At 43.1% G+C, this 24,461-nt stretch overlaps 2 protein-coding genes across 4 annotated transcripts; one reads left to right on the top strand and one right to left on the bottom strand.

Annotated features, from left to right (window-relative positions):
• Positions 1 to 1,228: 1,228 nt before the first annotated feature.
• On the top strand, positions 1,229 to 4,973 carry LOC148082217 (acetylcholine receptor subunit delta-like). Its single transcript, XM_087789344.1, has 10 exons — positions 1,229 to 1,366; positions 1,439 to 1,548; positions 1,611 to 1,766; positions 1,855 to 1,964; positions 2,061 to 2,261; positions 2,446 to 2,557; positions 2,626 to 2,740; positions 3,867 to 4,077; positions 4,141 to 4,259; positions 4,561 to 4,973. Exons 2-10 carry the CDS (start codon positions 1,493 to 1,495, stop codon positions 4,741 to 4,743), a joined length of 1,263 nt encoding a protein of 420 aa, XP_087645470.1. The 5' UTR covers positions 1,229 to 1,366; positions 1,439 to 1,492; the 3' UTR covers positions 4,744 to 4,973.
• A 9,148-nt stretch (positions 4,974 to 14,121) lies between these two features.
• LOC148082216 (CD276 antigen-like) lies at positions 14,122 to 24,149 on the bottom strand. 3 transcript variants are annotated; one of them, XR_015710922.1, is made up of 10 exons: positions 23,202 to 24,149; positions 20,826 to 21,143; positions 19,968 to 20,210; positions 19,567 to 19,848; positions 18,127 to 18,444; positions 17,275 to 17,511; positions 16,883 to 17,164; positions 16,176 to 16,313; positions 14,855 to 15,787; positions 14,122 to 14,138 (listed from the first exon to the last, which is right to left on the bottom strand). XR_015710922.1 is itself a non-coding variant. In XM_087789340.1 (9 exons), the coding sequence occupies exons 1-9, from the start codon at positions 23,269 to 23,271 to the stop codon at positions 15,666 to 15,668; spliced, it is 2,010 nt and encodes a 669-aa protein (XP_087645466.1). In that variant the 5' UTR covers positions 23,272 to 24,149; the 3' UTR covers positions 14,843 to 15,665. The 3 variants fall into 3 exon arrangements, 2 of the variants coding, with proteins under 2 accessions (XP_087645466.1, XP_087645467.1); XM_087789340.1 differs by lacking the exon at positions 14,122 to 14,138 and having other exon boundaries at positions 14,843 to 15,787; XM_087789341.1 differs by lacking the exon at positions 14,122 to 14,138 and having other exon boundaries at positions 14,843 to 15,787; positions 20,826 to 21,087; positions 23,202 to 23,304.
• Positions 24,150 to 24,461: the final 312 nt, after the last annotated feature.

The raw sequence follows: 24,461 nt of genomic DNA, 5'->3' as shown, positions 1-24,461 counted from the left end.
TGTTCATTTGTTGCTGGACGCAGCCAGACAATACCTGTTTTCTATATGAGTCAGTGAGCGCATTCTCCTGCATGCTGAGTCAGCTCCCTTATCTTGCTGAAGGTCACTGTCTTAATGCACAAACTGTCATTTAATACATTTTTTCCAGTTGTTTACTGTAAAATGAAGCCAGTTATGGTGGAAACATGTGTTGTTTACATGTTTGCTAGCAGATTTACTTCAATTACTCCTCTACTGTCGCTGCTCCATGGACTCCACCCAGCTGAACGTGACGAAGGGAAGGAACTATCAGAAAAAGACGGGTTGAGTGTGAGAGTGTGTGAGAGAAAGATGGAAAGGGAGAGTGGTAGAAAAAGACTGGTAGAGTGTGAGAGTGTGTGAGAGAAAGATGGAAAGAGAGAGTTGTAGAAAAAGACTGGTAGAGTGAGAGAGTGTGTGGGAGAAGGATGGAAAGAGAGAGTGGTAGAAAAAGACTGGTAGAGTGAGAGAGTGTGTGAGAGAAAGATGGAAAGAGAGAGTGGTAGAAAAAGACTGGTAGAGTGTGAGAGTGTGTGAGAGAAAGATGGAAAGAGAGACTGGTAGAGTGAGAGAGTGTGTGGGAGAAAGATGGAAAGAGAGAGTGGTAGAAAAAGACTGGTAGAGTGTGAGAGTGTGTGAGAGAAAGATGGAAAGAGTGACTGGTAGAGTGAGAGAGTGTGTGAGAGAAAGATAGAAAGGGAGAGTGGTAGAAAAAGACTGGTAGAGTAAGAGAGTGTGTGGGAGAAAGATGGAAAGAGAGAGTGGTAGAAAAAGACGGATAGAGTGAGAGAGTGTGTGAGAGAAAGATAGAAAGGGAGAGAGGTAGAAAAAGACTGGTAGAGTGAGAGAGTGTGTGAGAGAAAGATGGAAAGAGAGAGTTGTAGAAAAAGACTGGTTGAGTGAGAGAGTGTGTGAGAGAAAGATGGAAAGAGAGAGTGGTAGAAAAAGACTGGTAGAGTGAGAGAGTGTGTGAGAGAAAGATGGAAAGAGAGAGTGGTAGAAAAAGACTGGTAGAGCGAGAGAGTGTGTGAGAGAAAGATGGAAAGAGAGAGTGGTACAAAAAGACGGGTTGAGTGAGAGAGTGTGTGAAAGAAAGATGGAAAGAGAGAGTGGTAGAAAAAGACTGGTAGAGCGAGAGAGTGTGTGAGAGAAAGATGGAAAGAGAGAGTGGTAGAAAAAGACGGGTTGAGCGAGAGAGTGTGTGAGAGAAAGATGGAAAGAGAGAGGGGTAGAAAAAGACTGGTTGAGTGTGAGAGTGTGTGAGAGAAAGATAATCAATGCCTAAACTAGTTTTCTTTGATAGAAAGAAAAAGACGAGACACTTCTGACCAATGTTTGGATCGAGCACGTGAGTTCAAGCACACACAGGTTTTGATTCCACTCACATAGACGGCAGAATAAACCCGTGTGTGTGTGACAGACGTGGACGGACCACCGTCTGACCTGGAACCTGTCCGAGTACGACAGCGTGGATATGCTGCGACTGCCTCCCAGCATGGTGTGGCTGCCGGAGATCGTCTTGGAGAACAAGTGAGTCGAAGAATTGACCAAATCCATCCCACAAAAACTCACACATATGTCCCGTGTGTCAGCAACGACGCCCAGTTCAAGGTGGCCTACTACAGCAACGTCCTGGTGGACCCCGACGGTCTGTGCTACTGGCTCCCCCCGGCCATCTTCCGGTCGTCCTGCTCCATCAACGTCAACTACTTTCCTTTCGACTGGCAGAACTGCACGCTCAAGTTCACGTAGGAATCCTTCGCTTCTTCAAAACACACACTCCGGTCGCACACACACACACCGCTGTGGTGAAGACCGCCTGCTTCTGTGTTCCAGCTCGCTGACCTACAACTCCAGAGAGATCCGGATGCTGCTGAAGGAGGATGGAGAGGGCAACAGCAAGATCACCGTGGAGTGGATCATCATTGACCCTGCTAGCTGGACCGGTCTGTCACACACTCCTACACACACACACTTACTCTCTCTCTCCTTAACACACTCTCTAGAAACACTCCTCGCGCTGATGTCAGTTGTTCCTCCAGAGAACGGGGAGTGGGAAGTGATCCACCGACCTGCCAAGAGAAACACCTACAAGCACATCCCCATGGAGAGCAACAAGCACCAGGACATCACCTTCTATCTCACCATCAAGAGGAAGCCGCTGTTCTACATCGTCAACATCATCATCCCCTGTGTGCTCATCTCCTTCCTGGCCTCGCTCGTGTACTACCTGCCCGCCGACAGTCAGTGCTGCCACACACACACACACACACACACACACACACACACACACACACACACACACACACACACACACACACACACTCTTTTGTACCTCAGCAGGACCTTCAACTTTAGAGTGGCCTGCAGATCTGTTGGACCACAAGCCTCACCAGCTTGTATGTGTGTGTGTGTGTCTGTGTGAAGGTGGTGAGAAGATGACCTTGTCCATCTCCGTCCTGCTGGCTCAGTCTGTTTTCTTGCTGCTGATCTCACAGAGACTGCCCGAGACGTCCTTATCAGTCCCGCTCATCGTCAAGTAAGACTCAATCACTCACTGGCTCAATGACTCAATGAGTCACTGACTCAATGACTCTGTGTCTTCAGGTACCTGGTGTTCATCATGGTTCTGGTCACTGTGGTGGTCCTGAACTGTGTGGTCGTGCTCAACCTTCACTTCAGGTCCCCAAGCACTCACGTCATGTCTCAGTGGACAAAGAGGGTAAAAACATCACACACACACACACACACACACACACACGGACGCAGACTTGGGCAGGTGCAGGAAGTCCAGACTTCTCTTTAACATCTGACTGGGGGGCAACCATGGAGTGGCTCAGACTAAACCGTGTGTCAATCACTCATTTGTTTGAGCACTTGTCTTAAAATGAAGAAAAGTTCTTCCTTAGAGTGTCACGTGATTCTTAAGCATCTCACAGGAGTCTGAAGAACTTAACACCAGTTTAAAGAACCACACATAAACCTGAACAATCTCACAATAATCTGAGGAACCTCACAAGAGTCTTGGGCAGTCTAAGCAGCCTCAAGAGATTCTGAGGAACCTCACAAGAGTCTTGGGCAGTCTAAGCAGCCTCAAGAGAATCTGGGGAACCTCACAAGAGTCTTGGGCAGTCTAAGCATCCTCAAGAGAATCTGGGGAACCTCACAAGAGTCTAAGGAACCCAATGAGAGTCTAAGGGACCACACAAGAGTCTCACAAGATTCTGGAGAACCTCAAGAGATTCTGGGGAACCTCGCAAGATTTTGGTGATCTAACGAGATTCTAAAGAGACCTCACAAGACTCTGGGTAGCCTCACGAGATTTTGGGGAATCTCACAAGATTTTGGAGAACCTCAAGAGATTCTGAGGAACCTCACAAGAATCTGGGGAACCTCGCAAGATTTTGGTGAACCTAACGATATTCTAAAGAGACCTCCGAAGACTCTGGGTAGCCTCACAAGATTTTTAGGAATCTCACAAGATTCTGAGGAACCTCACAAGATTCTGGGGAACCTCGCAATATTTTGGTGAACCTAACGAGATTCTAAAGAGACCTCACAAGACTCTGGGTAGCCTCACGAGATTTTTAGGAATCTCACAAGATTCTGGAGAACCTCAAGAGATTCTGAGGAACCTCACAAGAATCTGGGGAACCTCACAACATTTTGGAGAACCTAACGAGATTCTAAATATCACAGGAGTCTGGGAGACCTTATAAGAGTCTGGGGCGCAGAGGAGATGAAGCTTTCCCGATCAGTATAGGTCATGTTCCTGGAAGGGTTTCATGGTTGCATTCTGTGGTTCTTGAAAAAAATGGTAGATTCCAGTCGTGGCGTGTCACCTGCAGGTGTTTCTTGAGTGGCTGCCCCGTCTGCTGCGGATGTCTCGTCCAGAGGAGGAGGAGCCTCAGTGGGCCGGAGCGCTGCAGCGACGCTCCAGCTCTGTGGGCTACATCGCTTCAGCTGAACAGTACTACAGCATTAAGTCCCGCAGCGACCTGATGTTCGAGAAACAGTCAGTGAGACATGGACTGATGGCTCGACCCACACATGCTGCCGGTGAGTAGATAATGATGATGATGGTGATGATAATGATGAGGATTACCTTTTTCCTGCCATCAGTGAAAGCACTACAGGAGGACGGGGGTGTTACTGACCAGCTGTTCGGTGAAATCAAGCCGGCAGTAGATGGCGCTAACTACATCATCAAACACATGCGCAACAAGAACGACTACAACGAGGTGAGACAAGTCCTGCTGGGCCATATGTCGGCCCTCAGACCTGGTTAGTTGTTGTCCTCGGAACAGCATGAAGTCACATGATCTGAGTCTCTCTTTGACCTCTGACCTCATGTGTTATAGAATATAATCTCCACAATAATAACATAACTTAGTGTTTACATCATTAGGAGAAACAAACTGTCAGTTACGACTTCTTGTAGTATCCTTCAAATAAACTTACTTCTTTGCACCACTAGGCGGCACTGTGATTGTTGCTTGTCAGACTGTTGTCCACTCACCTTCTGTGACTCTTCTCACGCAGGAGAAGGACAACTGGAGTGGAATCGCTCGCACCGTGGACCGTCTCTGTCTCTTCCTAGTCACTCCGGTCATGCTCTTCGGCACCATCATCATCTTCCTCACGGGGCTGTGCAACTACCCACCGCCAATGCCCTTCCCCGGAGACCCACACGACTACATGGAGGACAACGCTCGCCTTGTGTGATTACACATCCATAAACGCACACACTTGTACACACAGTTTGAGCCCTGGCTCAACCCGGAACAGTCCAGAAGCTTGTGGGATCTTCTGAGCATCAAGATGTTTTCAAACTCCTCGCAGCCATAATCCCACGTCCTCACTCAGGTTCAGGCAACACCTGCTTACATTTGTGTGTATTTGTGAACTTGCTTTGCTGTTTGAAGAAGTTTTCTAGAAATAAAGAGTGAATACCATTTGATGAGGTGGTGTGTCAGTGTGGAGATGAAGGTCCATCTCTGGACCTGTGACTCATCAGCTCAATCGTTGGCCCAACCACACACAAGGAGAAGAAAAATAAACAAACATAGACATGGACCAAGAAAGTCAGACTTTATTCTTCATTATTTATATTATGTATATTTGTGTACTAAAGGAAAATAACCTTATAAACCAAAAGATCTTAATATATATATAATATGTGGTATGTTTTATATTATCTGTGGATTTAGACAAAACAACACGAATGAAAGGCAAGAAAGACGATGTTTAAGTACCACGTGGTTTATGCAAACATAATACATCGTAAAATAAGTCACTTTTATTTTTTATTTTAGTTCAAACACAATTCCAGAGTTTTCACAGGTGTTAAAGTGAAGGAACAGAGTAAACAGTGATCCTCCTGTGGAAAGGCTCACGTGCATGTCTTGATGGCGACATCACAGCGTGCATCAGACTAATCATTGTCACCTCACGGTGTGCATCCCACAAGGAGGGAAAAACACAAAATCGCAAGTTTGCAACAAAAACAAAAGAGACAATGGCATCATTCACTGCACTGGCTGATCAACACGTTCTCAACAGCAACTGCTACACTCACTCAAACAATCACACACTAAACTTTTTATTTTCATTTCTCCCCAAAGACACACGCAATCTCATCTCAATCTCATACACACTAAATACAACACACACACTATTAATCACTGTTCTGTCCTTGTTGTTGATTTTTTTCTCCTTTTGTTACGTCACACATGAACCCCTCGTTTTCTCCCACGTCTTTGGATGAATTCTGCTGTCTCGCAGGTCTGACTGCATCAAAGGAAGTTTGGAATGAGTTAAACTTTTCTCTGACATGACAATAACGTGTGTGACATCATGACAGATATGATCAATTACAACGTACTAGTCATGACCCAGCTACACTACATGTGACCTTTTTTAGATGACCTTCAAGCATGACTCAACTTGAGCATTATGTGTGAGTCTTCTGTTAGGCCTTTGTGTTAGACCTTTACGTTGGCCCTTCACACATTGCCCTTACGTTTATTTTTTATAATAGTTTTATTTCATTAGATGTGACGTTTGTCCCTGAATCTGTGTTGGACATCGTGGACAAACGTTTGTGTCTCTGACAACTCTGACTTGTTTCAGGGCTGATATGGCGAGTCAGTGGTCTGCGATCAAATCTATCAGGAGAAATATTTACTGAAACAAACATGTTGAGAAGATCATCACTGGACCGCAGACCTACATTCTAAAAGGAATTGTTATGTGACCATTTCAAATGAGGTCACTAACCTTTGCGTTCTGATTTACTTTTCACGATCAGGAAGGCCAGAATGCAGTAGGACAGGATCAGGAGGATACCCAGGACCAGGGCGGGAATGATGGCCATCAGCCCAGTGTCTGCAGGAGACAACATTGAGATGTTTAAATCGCACCTCCAGACATTTCTTTTAATATTAATGTGGGTTTGAATATTAACTCAATACCCACATTAATAATCAGAAAGGAAACTTTTTTTTAATGAAAATAGACAAATGTTAAGTTAAGTTCAAATCTTGACAAATTAGAAACTTTCTTTTTATGAATATAAGCTTTTTTTTTAAATGGTTTCTTTACATTTGGCTTTGTTTTGTGTTAAAAAAAACATTCAAAAATGTTTTCTAGTTTAAATATGATTGATTTTTCCGAAAATGTGTCCCTGATTTCTACCCTGGAATTGAGGGAGAAGAGGAGCTCCTACCGTCATTGATAGTAACTCTGGAAGTGGTGAGGAAGGTGTCATTGGATGTGGTCACCTCACACGTATAAGTGCCATGGTGGTGAGTGGTGATGTTGCGTAGCGTCAGGGTCCGAGTCGCTGCCCGGCTGTCGTACACATGAAAGCTCCAGTCGTTCCAGAACCTCATCTGGATCTTGGCTCCAGTGACGTTGGCAGACAAGATGGGCTCTGTGCCGCGGAACCACCATGTGACGTTGAAGTTGGCGGGAGTAATGTAGGGAAGACTGCAGGGGATGTTGACATTGTTGCCAGACAGGGCCTGGATCCATGCTGGGACGGCAGCGAGAGTTCAGACTTCACATCAGTCCAACAAAGAGGTTCCACTAAAAGCTTCTGCATCACGTAACAGTCGCTTCAGTCACTTGCTGCTTCAGTAATGTGACTCTTTGTACAAACACAGCACATAAGTCACGTAATACAGATACTTTTAGTGGAGCCGATGGAGAAGAGCTCCAGTACCTTCCTCCTTGAGATGGACGGTCCGTTGGTTGATGTCGCTGGTCACGGTGCAAATGTACGTCTGGTTCATGCTGTCGTTGTTTATCGTCCGCAGAGAACTCTCGATGGAGTAGAAGCCATAACTGTTTCTTCGCACCTCAGTCTTGTTGCGTAGAACATTACTGTCTGTCAGTGGATCGGTAGACCAGGTGAGCACAGGTGAGGGGTATATTCCTTTGGCTCTGCACATGACCGTGTTGTTGATGATGTCCATGTAGACGTCATCGACTGGAGCTGCAAAACAGTGAACAACACTAGCCTGTGTCTGCTGAAGACTGGTTTTACAGTTTTTACCTCTCACCACCAGGGACACGGTCGCGGACTCATCAGTTCGCTCCTGCAAGTAGGTAATGCAGAAGTACTTTCCCTCGTCGTGAGGTGTGATGTTCCTCAGCACAAGTGTGGCATTGCCTTCAAGAACCTTGTCTGCATACAGGTCCGTTCGATCCTTGTACTTGTCTGCTGGGGAGTTGTGTCCCACTACAAAGCTCGTGTCCCCGTAACGGGTGCAACTCACCACCGCCTTCTTCTTGAACCACATCACTCTCACGCCTTTACCATCGGAGTTGAACTTGCAGGGTAGAACACATTCTTCTGACGTCAGGCAGGTGATGACCATCTCTGGACTCAAAGCAGGAGAAGTCAAAACATCTCCTACATACAGTTTTGTATTGTCTACGTCAGTTCATCAATCACATAGATATTATCTAATTCAAAGTGTCATTGAGAGTGAAAACTCTTTTTTAATACTCCAAAGACCTGCTGACCTGATCATCCTGGAGGTCTACTAGACCTACACTCTTACTTACTTCTCATCATCCAGGGCTCAAGTTACCAGTGGTGTACCTCAAGGTTCTATTTTAGGTCCCATTTTACTTTATATTTACTGTACATGTGACTTTCATTTAAGTACATTTCTATTACTAAAGATCTTTCTCCAGGGTAGCCCCATGTTGTGCAATTCAGGTCTTTCTGTGCAAGTGTGAGTTGAGTTCAGAGGCTTGAGCTTCACAATCAAAACAACATACAATGTTCTTCCCTCTCCAACAAACTTTCTTAGTGAGGAGTGGAAAACAAAAACACACCTTTACAGGGTGACTATAGGGGTCTGTGCCCTCACATGTTATGTGTATTCTGTACACAAATGCATATCAAAGCAACTATGACAACAGAGCCATAATAAAGTATGTCAACGACTCAGTGATAGTAAGTTTGATAGAAGAAAAAATATCTAACCATAACTCAATTGTTGTTTTTGTTGCCTTCATTTTTTTTGCGTGTGTTGAACTCCTGACTTTTGGTCTGACCTTTTTTATGGCCTTTTTTTATGATATTGATAAAACCTCAATAACAAATTGTTTATCCTTTTTTTTCTTGGTATTCCCGCTGAAAGTATTGGGGAGAGCTGGCATGTATTTTTTCACCTATTTGTATTCATTACTTTTGTCCTCCAGGCCTGCAACTTGATGTATTTTGTCATGTCTTTGACTGCAAAACTAATCTACCTACGTTAAAAAATTAACTTAAACCTAAGTGAGGGGATTTGCACAGATTCATGTTCTCAATCATTATTGATCAACAATTATCATACCCATGTTTGCAAATACATGAGTGGATTTTAAAAATAGTTTTCATTCCAAAACAGGAAGTGGAGTTTGTTCCTGAACTGTCACATTCCGGAGGAAGGTTTGGTCAAGTGCACAAGCATAAACTCAGGAGAAACTTTGATTATTACTTGTTTTTAAAGTAACCAGCATCTTGATCTACATTGTGTGATGGGAAATAATGCCAAACTTCTAAGGGATCTTTTGTAGCAGTTTTCACAATGTCATCAAACCTCCACTTGTGTCACAGCCCACACTCAGTCGACTCACCTTCACCTGTCGACAGAAAGAAGCAACACACCAGCAGCCCAAGCAGTAGAAGCGCTCTGTGATTCCCCATTGTTCCAGACTGTCCAAACACGGGATGAACACTCTGACACGGAGATGACTGACTGGACGGGCAGAAAGTGAAACGTTAAGTATAATCAGAAACTGGAAAAACTGGTTGATCAGTGACACTGATTTAAAAAGTAGTTTTCCGCTACGCCTCCTCCATTCAGCTAGAGTCGTGCTGATCTTTTAAGAGCTTAGATCAGTTTAAACATTCCTAATCTATTTTCTTTTACATTGAATAAACTCCCATATCTATCAACAGATATAACAGCCTATTAAACATGTGCATATATGCATGCATTCACAATGAGTGCAATGAATCTAAAAATAAGATTTGTCTTAAACAAACCAGTCTCTAGCACATTAGATCTGGAAGGATTAGCAGGTGGTTACTTTGGTTATAATCCAGACTTTCTGTTTCTATTCGTCTGGCTCTCAGTTTGCTGATGTTTCCCGTCCACATCATTTGTTCCAAACAAATCCAAGTACAGACACTTAAGACCAGTTTGGCTGCACAGGTTTATCCCCATGAGAAGGTGTTGAACCCCAAAATCCTTGATGGTCTGAACAGCGCGCTCCCCCTTCTTGTTGGCCTGTTGACTGCTTTAATAGTGACCTATGCTGACATTTGTTTGAGTTTGGCTATCTCAATGTATCTCGAAAATAAATCAACAATATGAATATACTTTTTCTTCGACCAGTCAAAAACACCCATGCTGACCTTCTGCTAAGGATGGTCAGTAAAAGTATAATGCAACTGACATGTCTGGCCATCATACGGCCTCTTTAACTGTGGCCCTGCATTTTGACATGGTCTGGTGACCTTCATGCAAACATGAAAGAGGTTTTCTCTTCTTTTTTTTTCATGTTGCCAACACAATTGTATCTCTGGGTTTAACCAGCATTTTTCTGCCCGGCCTGACTCACAATGTTTCCTAATCTTTACAAATAGTTTGTCTATTGACCAATTTTCCTTATATCCTTCTGCCTTTTATGCAGCTTGGAGATGACAAACTACATACTGCACTTACCTTTTTCTTAAGATGAAGATCTCGTGCTTAGGACGGGCCTGCAAATAGAGCTCAGTTACAGTTGTGTATCTTGTGTATGCTAAATTAGAATACTGAGCAAGCACTTCTACAGAGCTTAAGACTTTAGATTCCAGAAAGCTGTTTCCTGTGGGTCTGCCCAAATCCACTCATCTCTTTCCTTCTGCAGCTCCTTCAGTGGTATGGTCACCGTGGCTGAACTTAGTCGAAGAGTTAGCCATGCCCGTAAGTAAGTAAGTAAGTAAGTAAGTAATATTTATTTATATAGCGTTTTTCGAGACCAGGGTCACAAAGCGCTTAAACAATCAAAACAATACTCAAAAAAGTACATACTTTAAAGATCAAGATAATACTGAGAACAACACAGGAGTTCGAGAAATTCAAGGAAAAGCCTGAACAAATAGAAACGTCTTAAGATGTTTCTTAAAGGAGTCAGTAGACTCCATCAAGCGCAAAGAGAGAGGAAGATCGTTCCAAAGCTTAGGAGCAACAGCCTGAAAAGATTTCTCTCCTCTGGTCCTGAGCCGTGTGCGTGGAACCATAAGTAGATTCTGATCCACAGACCTCAGAGCCCGAGCTGGGGTGTAAGGCTGGATCAGATCAGTGATGTAAGGAGGAGCCTGACCATGAATAGCTCTGAAAGTAAGAACCAGAATTTTAAAGTTGATCCTGAAAGAAACTGGAAGCCAGTGAATAGTTTTAAGCACCGGAGAGATGTAAGTTCTTCTACTTGAGCGGGTCAGAATTCTCGCTGCAGAGTTCTGAATCAACTGCAGGCGAGACAGCTCCTTCTTGTTAAGACATGAAAACAAACTGTTGCAATAGTCCAGATGAGAAGAAACAAACGCATGGATTACAAGATCCAGATCATGTTCCGACAACATTTTCCTAAGTTTAGAGATTTTTCTCAGTTGAAGGAAACAGTTTCTGGTCAGTTTTCTGCAATGAGACATGTCTTTATCAAATACAACACCCAGGTTTCTCAGGCTCAGTTTGACAGACTGACCTAAGTCACCCAAGTACTGACTCAACCCTGGAATCTTATCATCAGGAGCAATCACCAGTGTTTCAGTTTTGTCCACATTTAGCTGTAGAGTGTTTTCACTCAGCCATTGTTTGATTTCTAGCAAACAATTGACTAAGCTGTTCAGCCTCTGGGGCTCAGTTGGATCAAAAGAGCAGTAGAGCTGGATGTCATCAGCAAAAATGTGATAAGAAACATCTGGAAATCTCTGAATGATTTTACCGAGGGGAATCAAGTACAGCAAAAACAATAAAGGACCCATAACAGAACCTTGAGGGACTCCACACAACAGATCTGCCGATTCAGACCTCATTTGATTGGCAGATACACTAAAACTGCGCCCAGAAAGGTAAGATGAGAACCATTCTAACACAGACTCAGACAGTCCCACTTCATCCCTCAGTCTTCTCAGCAGGATATGGTGATCAACTGTGTCAAAGGCTGAGGACAGATCCAAGAGAACCAGAACAGTGAATTTACCAGAGTCAGCCGACATCATGATGTCACTGGACACTTTCAATAAAGCTGTCTCCGTAGAGTGATGTTTACGGAAGCCAGACTGAAACTTCTCATGGATGTCGCTCTGATCCAGGAACAAAGACAGCTGCTCAGACACCACCTTCTCCAAGATCTTGGACAAGAAAGGGAGCTTAGAAATAGGCCTGAAATTACTGAGGTCAGTTGGGTCTAAGCCTGTTTTTTTGAGCAGAGGCTCCACAATGGCATGTTTAAATGCATTGGGAAAAACCCCTGTGGAAAGGGAGAGGTTCACCATATTGGTAACCCAGGGGCCAATTACATCAAATACCTTGATAAAAAGCCTACAAGGAAGGACGTCATCTGAGCAAGAGGAGGGTTTCATCTTGTTCACTAGTGCCGAAATATCACCCAAAGATACAGTAGTGAAGGAGGACCAAGAGGAGGAGAGGGGCTCAGAGACAGTAGGGGTTTCAAACAAAGGGGGAGAGATTTTCTCTTTGATCAATTTAATTTTGTCAATGAAAAATCTCAACAATGCATTGCTGTCAGCTTCACAGAAGACAGGCGTGATTTGAGGAGCAGGAGACACGAGAGAATTAATCGTGTCAAACAAAACTTTGGGGTTTTTCCTATTTGCTGCTACCAGTTTTCTGATGTAATCAGATCTAGCAGTTTCTACCATCTCATTGTAAGAAGTCATCAGATCCCTGAGGTGAAGTCTATGCGCCTCAAGTTTAGTGGACTTCCAGAGACGCTCAGTCTTTCGACAAAGTCTCTTCAGACTCAGGAGATCTTCATTTGTCCAAGGGCACCGTTTTTTCTGAATTTTCAAGTTAAATTTAACAGGTGCCACTTGATCCAGTATTTCAACACAATGATCAGTGAAACAGTGAATCAAACTGTCCACGTCTGGGCAGTCATCAAAGGAAAGACGGTCAAACATAGCAGAAAAACTGTCTGCAGTATCGGCTGAGATGACACGCCTCTCAGACCTAACTTTCAAAAGCTTAGGTTCAGGGATGAAGTCCAGGTTAAACAATACAAGAGAATGATCACTCAGATGGACATCATGTACAGATACATTAGAAATGTCCAGGCCAAGAGTAAAAACTAAGTCTAAAATGTGGCCTTTTTGATGAGTGGGTTCAGAAACATGTTGCTCAAAATTAAAGGCTTCTGTTAAAGTTAAAGTTCTTTAGCAGAACAAGATGTGACGTCATCAACATGAAGATTAAAGTCTCCAAGAATAAGGACAGATTCCATTTGAATAATGGAAGATAAGAAGTCACTAAAGTCTTTCAAGAACACCGCTGCCGGACCAGGCGGACAGTAGATTGACACACAATAGAAAGGTCTTGTAGAACCAACCAAGATCATCTGAGATTCAAAAGAAGTGAATTCCTGTGTCTGAATCACTTTGCAAGAACAACTCTCCCTAAAAACAGTAGCAAGACCTCCTCCACGACCAGAGAGGCGAGGCTTCCCCAGGACAGCGCTCCCTACCGGACAGAGTTCGTTCAGATGAATAAACTCTTCCTCTCTCTGCCAAGTCTCAGAAAGACATGATAAATCCAAATTAACTCTTGTGAAAAGATCATTAAGAATAAAGGATTTATTAGTAATGGAGCGAACATTAAGAAGTCCCACATTCAGCACCGATGACGTCACTGACAACGCCGCGTCACTGACAGGCGCGCAGAGCGGGATCTTTTGAAGCGAACAGCGGTCACGTGGGTACCAGCTGTCACTGAAGTTCAACTCGGTAGTAAAAGCCGAATTAAAGAGAGGAAATGAACAAATCTTACCACCTTTCGTTGAGGTCTGGACAGACGGCAGCGCTGATGTGTCGTCATACTCTGCAGTGAGAGGAATGTCGATCAAACATCGATGACGTCCGATGACGTCAGAGTTGTTCCGAGCGATCGCGACTGCGCGTCTCATCCTGACCTGAACTCCAGTCCGACTCGATCGCTTGTGGAAATCGCCCGGTACCCGAGAGATCAAACGATATTCCACAGAGTCCGAGTCAATGAGAAGCGGAGCCGGAAACATATTCACCGGACGTTGGTAACGGTTGCGGTTATAATCTTCCATCGACTCTCTGATGTTGAAAAGAGCATCACGATCATAGATCCGAGATGCTATGAGCATAATATCCGGACAAGTAGTCGTTAAAACGACTGTTTTTGGCAATTATTGCAGGAGCTCACGTTCAAGCAGCCGATCAAAGGCTCACCGGAAGCGGATGACTTGTCTATTGACCAATTTTCCTTATATTCTTCTGCCTTTTATGCAGCTTGGAGATGACAAACTACACACTGCGCTTACCTTTTTCTTAAGATGAAGATCTCGTGCTTAGGACGGGCCTGCAAATAGAGCTCAGTTAGAGTTGTGTATCTTGTGTATGCTAAATTAGAATACTGAGCAAGCACTTCTACAGAGCTTAAGACTTTAGATTCCAGAAAGCTGTTTCCTGTGGGTCTGCCCAAATCCACTCATCTCTTTCCTTCTTTGGCTCCTTCAGTGGTATGGTCACCGTGGCTCAACTTAGTCGAAGAGTTAGCCATGCCCGTGCCACACATCCTCCATATTCCGGCTCTTATTCATGAAGAGTTAACTAACATGAACTGGAAATGTACAGGATGGCATTCATCAAACATTTAGTGAATCAGATTTTTTTTTTATAGCCACCTACAAAATCCTCACCTGCTCCAGACCATGTTCAAGAATTCACTTATATCAAGGCTGTTGCTAATAGAAATGTACGTTTCAATTCATATTATCGCCCTGTTAATGCGAACAATACGCAGATTCATTAATCTGTCTTGAAAATAACAGAGGTGAGTGGATGTTCCAGCAAGTTATACAAAACATTAAATTACATTTAGTTAAATTGGTTGGCAATAAACAGGATTAATCCAGATTATGTTAATGGTTGTGAATTGTTGATCTAAATTTAAATGTACCCTTCATTCTTGTCTACATTATGATTAATTGAATTATGGGTATTTCTGATTGACAATCGGAATGAAAACAGAGACAAGCGTTAGAATAACAAATAGAGTCAGAATCCAGTTTTTACCACCAACAAGGAGTACGAGTCCCGCTTGGCACGGCTCGTCCCAAACCACTGAAGAACCTCTCTCCTCGCTGGCTTTTTATTCCATAATTCAGATGACGACACATTTGAATACAAACAGTTTGTTCATTTGTTGCTGGACGCAGCCAGACAATACCTGTTTTCTGTATGAGTCAGTGAGCGCATTCTCCTGCATGCTGAGTCAGCTCCCTTATCTTGCTGAAGGTCACTGTCTTAATGCACAAACTGTCATTTAATACACTTTTTCCAATTGTTTACTGTAAAATGAAGCCAATTACATTGGACACATGTGTTGTTTACATGTTTGCTAGCAGATTTACTTCAATTACTCCTCTACTGTCGCTGCTCCATGGACTCCACCCAGCTTAACATGACTAAGGGAAGGATCTATCAGAGGAACCTTCATTTAGTAGCAAACTCAAAAGTCAAGCAGGAAAAGTAATATACAGAAAAATCAGAGCCTGAGGTCTGAACATCTTTAGTTCGACCTAAAATGTCAGAACACATCAGGGGAAAGGAAAAGTTCAACTTGTTCCTCGAGCACCAACATCTTGACCACCAGGGCCTGAGACAAAGAGGAGGCTTGACCTGAACTTATCCAGTGTCAGTAGACTCTATGATATGGTCCTTTAAGCCAAGAGCTTTCAGTCTGAATCTGAACACTCCATCACAGTGGAGTAACATCAGATGTGTCTTCTGTTGAGAACCACGGTGTCAGAGTGAGTAATGCTGGTGCATGTACTCATCATCAGCAACATTAAAGCAGCCGCACGCACTGTGCATCATCACTTGGTCATTCTTCATTCTCAGAATGTTCTCTGTCACCATGTTCACGTCCATGTGAGTTGTTTGGGGTATCACCGTTTGTTAGTGGTTGTTCTTCAGGCAAGGAGTTCATTTCAACTCCTGCAGAGACTGCAGAAAAGAAAGTTAGACAACACTTCTCAACAACTTGAAGCATTAAAGATGTGGTAGGTTTTCCCCAGAACTGTGTGGTCAGGCTGGACCATTTTGAATCCCCCCCTAAGAAAAGAGAGGAGGGCTGGACAAGTGGCAATTCATTGAGATGACACCGTCCAATTATTTTAATGGGGTTGTTGAAAATTGTTGTTTTCATATCCCCAGAACCTTTACAGAGGAGGCTAAAATGTTTCATGTATGTGTTTCCTTGAAATTACAAGCCAGTTTGGTCTGTCCCTGGACCCCTTCCCAGGTTGAGTAGACAACATGAATGTATAGGGTCTGAATACCCCACGTTATTTAAGTGAATTTAAGAGCTTTGAAAAACTTTGACCATTCTCACCTCGTGTTGAAGATGCCACATTTGTGTTCTCTCCTTGTTGTTTTCTTTTTATACAGTAAAAGATCAGACCACCAATGATCAAAAGGACCAAGACGGTTGGGATAACCCATGTTGCAACTGATGCCGGTCCATGTTGTCCTGTGAAAAGAACAGATGTGAGTCCATGTTCTCAGAACATTTCAACACCATAAGAGTCAGGAAGCAGGAAGCGAGTGAAAAAAAATGGATGGATAATAAATGACAGTTGAGTTGTTTGAGAGATAGAACAGCAGGGATAAAAAGAGAAGAGTAAGAGGGAAAGGAGGACATAATTGGTGGATTAGATAGTTCAGGGAATGGACAAAAGTAGAAGAACAGAGAAGAAATGAACTGAAACTGAAACCGAAGCACTGCTCTCCTATGACTGACTGAGCTCCTGCAGACGAAGTATGTGATGTCAGTGAGACAGTTGAGATGCTACAAGAGCGACAGAGGGGGGCAACATCTGCTCTTGTTGCTATGGTGATGGACGGATTGACAGGTAGAGCGAGGAGTCACCGTGGACCATGATGTTTGCTGATGATAAAAGGATCTAAAGTGAAGGAAGAGGAGCTGGAGTGAAGAGAATGGAAAGACAGAAGGGCAGATATGCATAGAAGAGAATATGAAGGAGGATAATGGGGTTGCCATGTTTGCGTCATAGAGTGCGAGGAACTCAAAAGAATCACCGTTATTCAGAGCCATTTGTACCCGGATGATCTTCACAAGTGTTTCTTCCTGGTTGATGACCTCACACGTGTATAACCCACTGAGATTAGAAGACAAACTCTGCAGAGTCAGACTGCCTGTCAAGGACAGATTCTTCACGTGGTCCTTCCACTTCTCTGTGACAGTTAGGCGTTCTTGTCTTTGGACCACCAGACTGCCGTTGAAGCTCCAGGTGACAGACGTCAGAGGAGACTTCAGAGCAGGACAATGGAAGGTTTCTTCGGTGCTGGTTACAGATAAGCCTTTGATGGAGAAGACAACTGTGAGACTAAGGATAACCAGTGATTTCAAATTCAAATGAAGGATTCATCTGAGTCACATGTGTGCTTGAAGAGGCATGAATGAAACTCACCTGTGGTTGACAGCGTGGCGCTCCTGCTGCTGTATAGGTTACTGACGGTACACTTGACGTCTGCTTCATCGCCAGGTCTCTGAACAGAGCTGCTGATGTTGTAGAGCTCCTGCGCCGTCACTCTCATCGCATTGTTCTTGTTCCAGGACCATGTGACCTGAGGCCTTGGGTAGATTCCCTCTGAGCTGCATATGACCCGATCTCCTTCCAGACTGATGGAGACTTTAGTCACTGGAGCTGAGGAATTAAGGATGAAATTAAGGTCTGACCTTGGTTTGCAAGTCTCTGCTAGGATTTCAGAGTCTGAATGGGACACTTTTGACTTTGCAGTGTGATTGAAACCAAGAGTAAGTAAGTCATTTTTATTTGTATAGCGCTTTTCCAGACCAGGGTCACAAAGCGCTTAAACAATCAAAACAATACTCAATAAAGTATATACTTTAAAGGTCAAGATAAAATGGATAACACAACAGGAGTTCCAGAAAATCTAGGAAAAGCCTGAACAAGTTAAAACATGACACAGATTTTCTATATAACGATTTACCATGACTGATAGCATCGTTATCTGGTTTCCATGGAGACAGAGCGAAGGTTGAAGGTCATTCTATATTAGAACTATCAAGTTTATTCTGATGTCCTCCACATGCTACTGGAGTCTTCGTCTGGACCTGTTTGAATTGTTAAGAACTTGAAAGATGTGACCTAAACTGTCACTTATACTGTTCAACCACATACATACATGTAGAATAGGTTCCAGAGGATTCTATATGTGGAAAGTTGAGGACATCATGCTATCTTAAAGCCTGGTCCTACAGGTGGTGACTTAGACATGCAAGATAACTTTCTTCTCACCTTCCACTTCCAGGTTGATGTAAGACGTGTGTCGTCCTCTTGAGTTGCTGGTGTAACAGCTGTAGCGCCCACGGTCTGAGATCTGGACCTTCTGCAGCAGCAGGGAAGCGTTTCCTCGGGACAGCTCTTCATGGAAAAGAGACGTCCTGCCTCTGAACTGCTTGAGCTGATGTTTAAACTGGTCCTTTGCGTAGTAGTACGAGTGGACCACCTCTTTTTGAATTGGCTCCTTCATCCAGTGGACCAGTAAATCACCTCCAGTCTGAAACACACACGGGATGATGGTACTGCTCGTGTAACGACAGGACACCTTGACATCTGCAGGACAGAGAACCTCGGGTCAGAGACAGTGCAGCTGTAAACAAACTAACAAACACATCTCTAGACACGTTTTAGTTTAGGGTCTTGGCCTGTTACCCTCCGAGAGTTTGTCCCTGGGGAGATCTTTTGTTGATGGGTGATTCGTGTTTTTAGTTTTCATGAGCAAGGAAATATGATTTCATATATTATTTTAATAAATTACATGAATGTCACAGGGCCGTTGGAGTTAGCTTTAGCTATTTTGCTAACACTATGCTTCTCTCACTCTTGATCAAGCGTCTCTTCCCTGATAGTTTGGAATAAAACTAGACATGTAAACTCAACTAAACTAAACTACAGTGGCTTGCAAAAGAATTCATACCCCTTAAACTTTTCCAAATGTTTTCACATTATACGCCACAAACATAAATATATCTTATTAGAATTTAATGTGAAAGACCAACACAAAGTGTCACACAATTGTGAAGTACAAAGAAAATTATACATGAATTCACAAATAAAAAACTGAAAAGTGCAGTGTGCAAAATTATTGGTCAGAGTTGGTCAGAGTTGATGGGAAGATGGATGGTGTCATGCAGGGCAATCTTGGAAGAAAACACCATAAGAGTCAGGAAGCAGGAAGCGAGTGAAAAAAAAGGGATGGATAATAAATGACATTGAGTTGTTTGAGAGATAGAACAGCAGGGACTAAAAGAGAAGAGTAAGAGGGAAAGGAGGACATAATTGGTGGATTAGATAGTTCAGGGAATGGACAAAAGTAGAAGAACAGAGAAGAAATGAACTGAAACTGAAACCGAAGCACTGCTCTCCTATGACTGACTGAGTTCCTGCAGACGAAGTATGTGATGTCAGTGAGACAGTTGAGATGCTACAAGAGCGACAGAGGGGGGCAACATCTGCTCTTGTTGCTATGGTGATGGACGGATTGACAGGTAGAGCGAGGAGTCACCGTGGACCATGATGTTTGCTGATGATAAAGGGATCTAAAGTGAAGGAAGAGGAGCTGGAGTGAAGAGAATAGAAAGACAGAAGGGCAGCTACGCATAGAAGAGAATATGAAGGAGGATAATGGGGTTGCCATGTTTGCGTCATAGAGTGCGAGGAAGTCAAAAGAATCACCGTTATCGAGAGCCATTTGTACCCGGATGATCTTCACGAGTGTTTCTTCCTGGTAGATGACCTCACACGTGTATAATCCACTGAGATTAGAAGACAAACTCTGCAGAGTCAGACTGCCGGTCGAGGACAGACTCTTCACGTGGTCCTTCCACTTCTCCGTGACAGTTAGGCGTTCTTGTCTTTGGACCACCAGACTGCCGTTGAAGCTCCAGGTGACAGACGTCAGAGGAGACTTCAGAGCAGGACAATGGAAGGTTTCTTCGGTGCTGGTTACAGATAAGCCTTTGATGGAGAAGACAACTGTGAGACTCAGAACTCTAAGGATAACCAGTGATTTCAAATTCAAATGAAGGATTCATCTGAGTCACATGTGTGCTTGAAGAGGCATGAATGAAACTCACCTGTGGTTGACAGCGTGGCGTTCCTGCTGCTGTATAGGTTACTGACGGTACACTTGACGTCTGCTTCATCACCAGGGCTCTGAACAGAGCTGCTGATGTTGTAGAGCTCCTGCTCCGTCACTTTCATCTCGGTGTCATTGTTCTTGTTCCAGGACCATGTGACCTGAGGCCTTGGGTAGATTCCCTCTGAGCTGCATATGACCCGATCTCCTTCCAGACTGATGGAGACTTTAGTCACTGGAGCTGAGAAATTAAGGATGAAATTAAGGTCTGACCTTGGTTTGCAAGTCTCTGCTAGGATTTCAGAGTCTGAATGGGACACTTTTGACTTTGCAGTGTGATTGAAACCAAGAGTAAGTAAGTCATTTTTATTTGTATAGCGCTTTTCCAGACCAGGGTCACAAAGCGCTTAAACAATCAAAACAATACTCAATAAAGTATATACTTTAAAGGTCAAGATAAAACGGATAACACAACAGGAGTTCCAGAAAATCTAGGAAAAGCCTGAACAAGTTAAAACATGACACAGATTTTCTATATAACGATTTACCATGACTGATAGCATCGTTATCTGGTTTCCATGGAGACAGAGCGAAGGTTGAAGGTCATTCTATATTAGAACTATCAAGTTTATTCTGATGTCCTCCACATTCTTCTGGAGTCTTCGTCTGGACCTGTTTGAATTGTTAAGAACTTGAAAGATGTGACCTAAACTGTCACTTATACTGTTCAACCACATACATACATGTAGAATAGGTTCCAGAGGATTCTATATGTGGAAAGTTGAGGACATCATGCTATCTTAAAGCCTGTTCCTACAGGTGGTGACTTAGACATGCAAGATATCTTTCTTCTCACCTTCCACTTCCAGGTTGATGTAAGACGTGTGTCGTCCTTTTGAGTTGCTGGTGTAACAGCTGTAGCGCCCACGGTCTGAGATCTGGACCTTCTGCAGCAGCAGGGAAGCGTTTCCTCGGGACAGCTCTTCATGGAAAAGAGACGTCCTGCCTCTGAACTGCTTGAGCTGATGTTTAAACTGGTCCTCCGCGTGGTAGTACGAGTGGACCAGCTCTTTTTGAATTGGCTCCTTCATCCAGTGGACCAGTAATTTTTCTCCAGTCTGAAACACACACGGGATGATGGTACTGCTCGTGTAACGACAGGACACCTTGACATCTGCAGGACAGAGAACCTCGGGTCAGAGACAGTGTAGCTGTAAACAAACTAACAAACACATCTCTAGACACGTTTTAATTTAGGGTCTTGGCCTGTTACCCTCGAGAGTTTGTCTCTGGGGAGATCTTTTGTTGATGGGTGATTTGTGTTTTTAGTTTTCATGAGCAAGGAAATATGATTTCATGTATTATTTTAATAAATTACATGAATGTCACAGGGCCGTTGGAGTTAGCTTTAGCTATTTTGCTAGCACTATGCTTCTCTCACTCTTGATCAAGCGTCTCTTCCCTGATAGTTTGGAATAAAACTAGACATGTAAACTCAACTAAACTAAACTACAGTGGCTTGCAAAAGAATTCATACCCCTTAAACTTTTCCAAATGTTTTCACATTATACGCCACAAACATAAATATATCTTATTAGAATTTAATGTGAAAGACCGACACAAAGTGTCACACAATTGTGAAGTACAAAGAAAATTATACATGATTTTAAAAAAGAATTCACAAATAAAAAACTGAAAAGTGCAGTGTGCAAAATTATTGGTCAGAGTTGATGGGAAGATGGATGGTGTCATGCAGGGAAATCTTGGAAGAAAACGTGCTGGAACTGCTGATGGGTTTTGTCTCCCCGCTTTATCGTCTTCCGAGGTCATCTCCCCTCCCAGATTGTACACACTCTTTCTCATCCTCTTCACCCTGATGTGTTTACATCCAAATATGGAAAAGCAAGACGTGAACACGAATGACTCGGAGAGATGCTTCATTTTTTCAGCCTCATCGTTTCTTCAAGATTATTTCCGTCTGTGTTCTTAAGAACGTGCTTGTGATTAACGCAGCTGCACAAGTTATCCTTGATTGTTAGCTGAGTAAAACAATAAGAAATTAAATATAATAAGCTAACTCCCCATTCATGGTCTACTTCAAAAAGCATAACTAGCGTTGCTATTGTTAATGATTCTCTTGTTTAATCAGCAAATGTTTTTCATTTTAGCTCAGAGCAGGAAATGGTTGATAGATTAAGGTTTAAAGGTTCATGACTTCGTCAGACACCATAACACAAAGTTGTTTGTTCTTTGTTACTGGATGTTTACATGTAAATCTCTGCATTATGATTTTCATGGATACACATTATTCAAATATAGTTTATTAATATTATTATTGTTAATATTGTTGTTGTTGTTAACACTACTATGCTTTGCAATGGACAATGGAATGAGGAAGTTTGTTTGTAACACACTCACTCAAGAATAAAAGAAAGTAACCTGGCAGGTTTAGCTGGATTCCAGGTTCACTTGCTTCTTGAAACTATTGGAACAGGTTCATCCTGGTTGAGGTGGAATGTGTCGGTCTACATTATAGGCTCTGACTGTTCATTGCAGCTCATTTGAAATATTTTGAGAGCTAAAAAGTTGATTTAATTTAATTTAACCAAGACTTTTTTGATTCTGTGTAACTTTCTTTGTATAAAGTGTGATAACTTTCTTGACAAAGTGTATCGCTTGCATGTCTAGAAAAGGTTATTTTATTATGTATATGGTTTTATGATAATTATCTATATATTTGTATTTTTGCGAACGTGTTGACGTTTGTATTAAAAAAAAGAAAATGAAAGCGATTCTTGGCGATTTGAACACCATCCCCAAAAACTTTTACAGTGAAAATAAAGATCACACAAAACACCTCAAGTCACGGAATATGAGTCGTTCAACTAGTTTTAAGTTGATGTGTCATCACAAGTTTTATTAAAATATTTTAGTACTTAAATATTAAGGTACACAAACTACTTAGAGCTGCTTTAAAGAAAATGAAACTAAATCAGATCATTGTCTTAGGTCTATTTCCCAGTCTCAAGTTCGTGCGATGAGTCTCAAGCAGGCCCAGGAGCAGTACAATATAAAGACAGAGATAAAAAGTGTATTTCATTTGAATTCAAAAGCTCTGAAGTTCCCAGCTGACCAACTCACAGCTCACAAGCTTTTTAAACCTCTAGATGACATTGTTTTCACTGTTGAGTGACATGTCATGTGATAACAGACAGTTATGTAACACACTCACCTGACATTTGAACGTTGAGTGCCCCCCACAGCAGGGTCACCAGGCTCACCAGACTCTTCACTGCCATCATTGTGCTGCTAGTCCACAGTCTGCTGGTCCATCGCTTCACCTCACGATCTGACTCATCCGCTTACTGAACTAGTCTTACGACATTCCCTTCCCTTACCAATCAAAGGTTAAAATGTGTGTATGTGCGTATGGGTGTGTGTTTTTGTCTAAATTGTTAAAACCTTATTGACATGTCAAGTGTATTTCTGCATACGTTTTGAGGATCGTATTTTTCCAAATTAGAAATAAATTTAATTAGTTAAAATGAAACTAAAGCAGATATTTGTCCTCGGATCTATTTGCTGTTACATTTTTGTATAAGTTGAACTTTTTTGATAAATAGAGTGTCGGTCAACTTATTTTACCTTAAAATGTGAAACGATTAATAAATATAGCTTCTTTTTTGTCCCAAACTGAATGTAGCGGAACCAAGGTGATGGTGACAAAGTCTGAAGCAGACGCAGGAGCAGTATACTTTAAATACAAATATATAATATAATAATTCCAAAAACACATGCAACAAAACAACCAATAAGTCGGCCTGTCCGGTGTGTGCTACCAGCAAGACCTCATCCGCTCCCTCGTCTGGGAAGCTGCTTCCTCTGCCAGTGCCTGATCGGCCATGGTCCCATATATCTATGGACTTCATCACCGGACTGCCAGCCTCGGAGGGCATGACTGCGGTGCTGACTGTCGTCGATAGGTTCTCCAAGATGGCCCACTTTGTCCCGCTGCCCAAGCTACCGGACGCCCGAGACACGGCCGAGGCGGTCCTGGCCCATGTGTTCCGTCTCCACGGCCTGCCCCGGGACATTGTCTCGGACCGGGGGCCCCAGTTCACCTCCCGCTTCTGGACAGGATTCTGCCGACTCATCGGGGCCCGGCCCAGCCTCACCTCAGGGTATCACCCCCAGGGTATCACCCCCAGGCCATGTGTCCATCAGAGGCGACGAGGTGGAGATAGTGGACAACTATAAGTACCTCGGTGTGTGGATGGACAGTAAACTGGACTGGTCCTGCAACACAGACCATGTGTATAAGAAAGTTCAGAGTAGACTGTACTTTCTGAGGAGGCTTCAATCATTTAACATCTGCAAGAAGCTCCTCTGCATGTTCTACCAGTCTGTGGTGGCCAGTGTCATGTTCTATGCTGTGGTGTGTTGGGGTGGAAATGTGTCCAAGAGGAGTGTCAACAGGTTGGACAGGTTGATC

Source organism: Callionymus lyra, chromosome 4 (assembly GCF_982586985.1).
Source record: "Callionymus lyra chromosome 4, fCalLyr1.hap1.1, whole genome shotgun sequence".
Classification (NCBI taxonomy): domain Eukaryota; kingdom Metazoa; phylum Chordata; class Actinopteri; order Syngnathiformes; family Callionymidae; genus Callionymus; species Callionymus lyra.
Note: the sequence above shows the minus strand (reverse complement) of the source record. Positions and strands in the feature narration are given on the sequence as shown.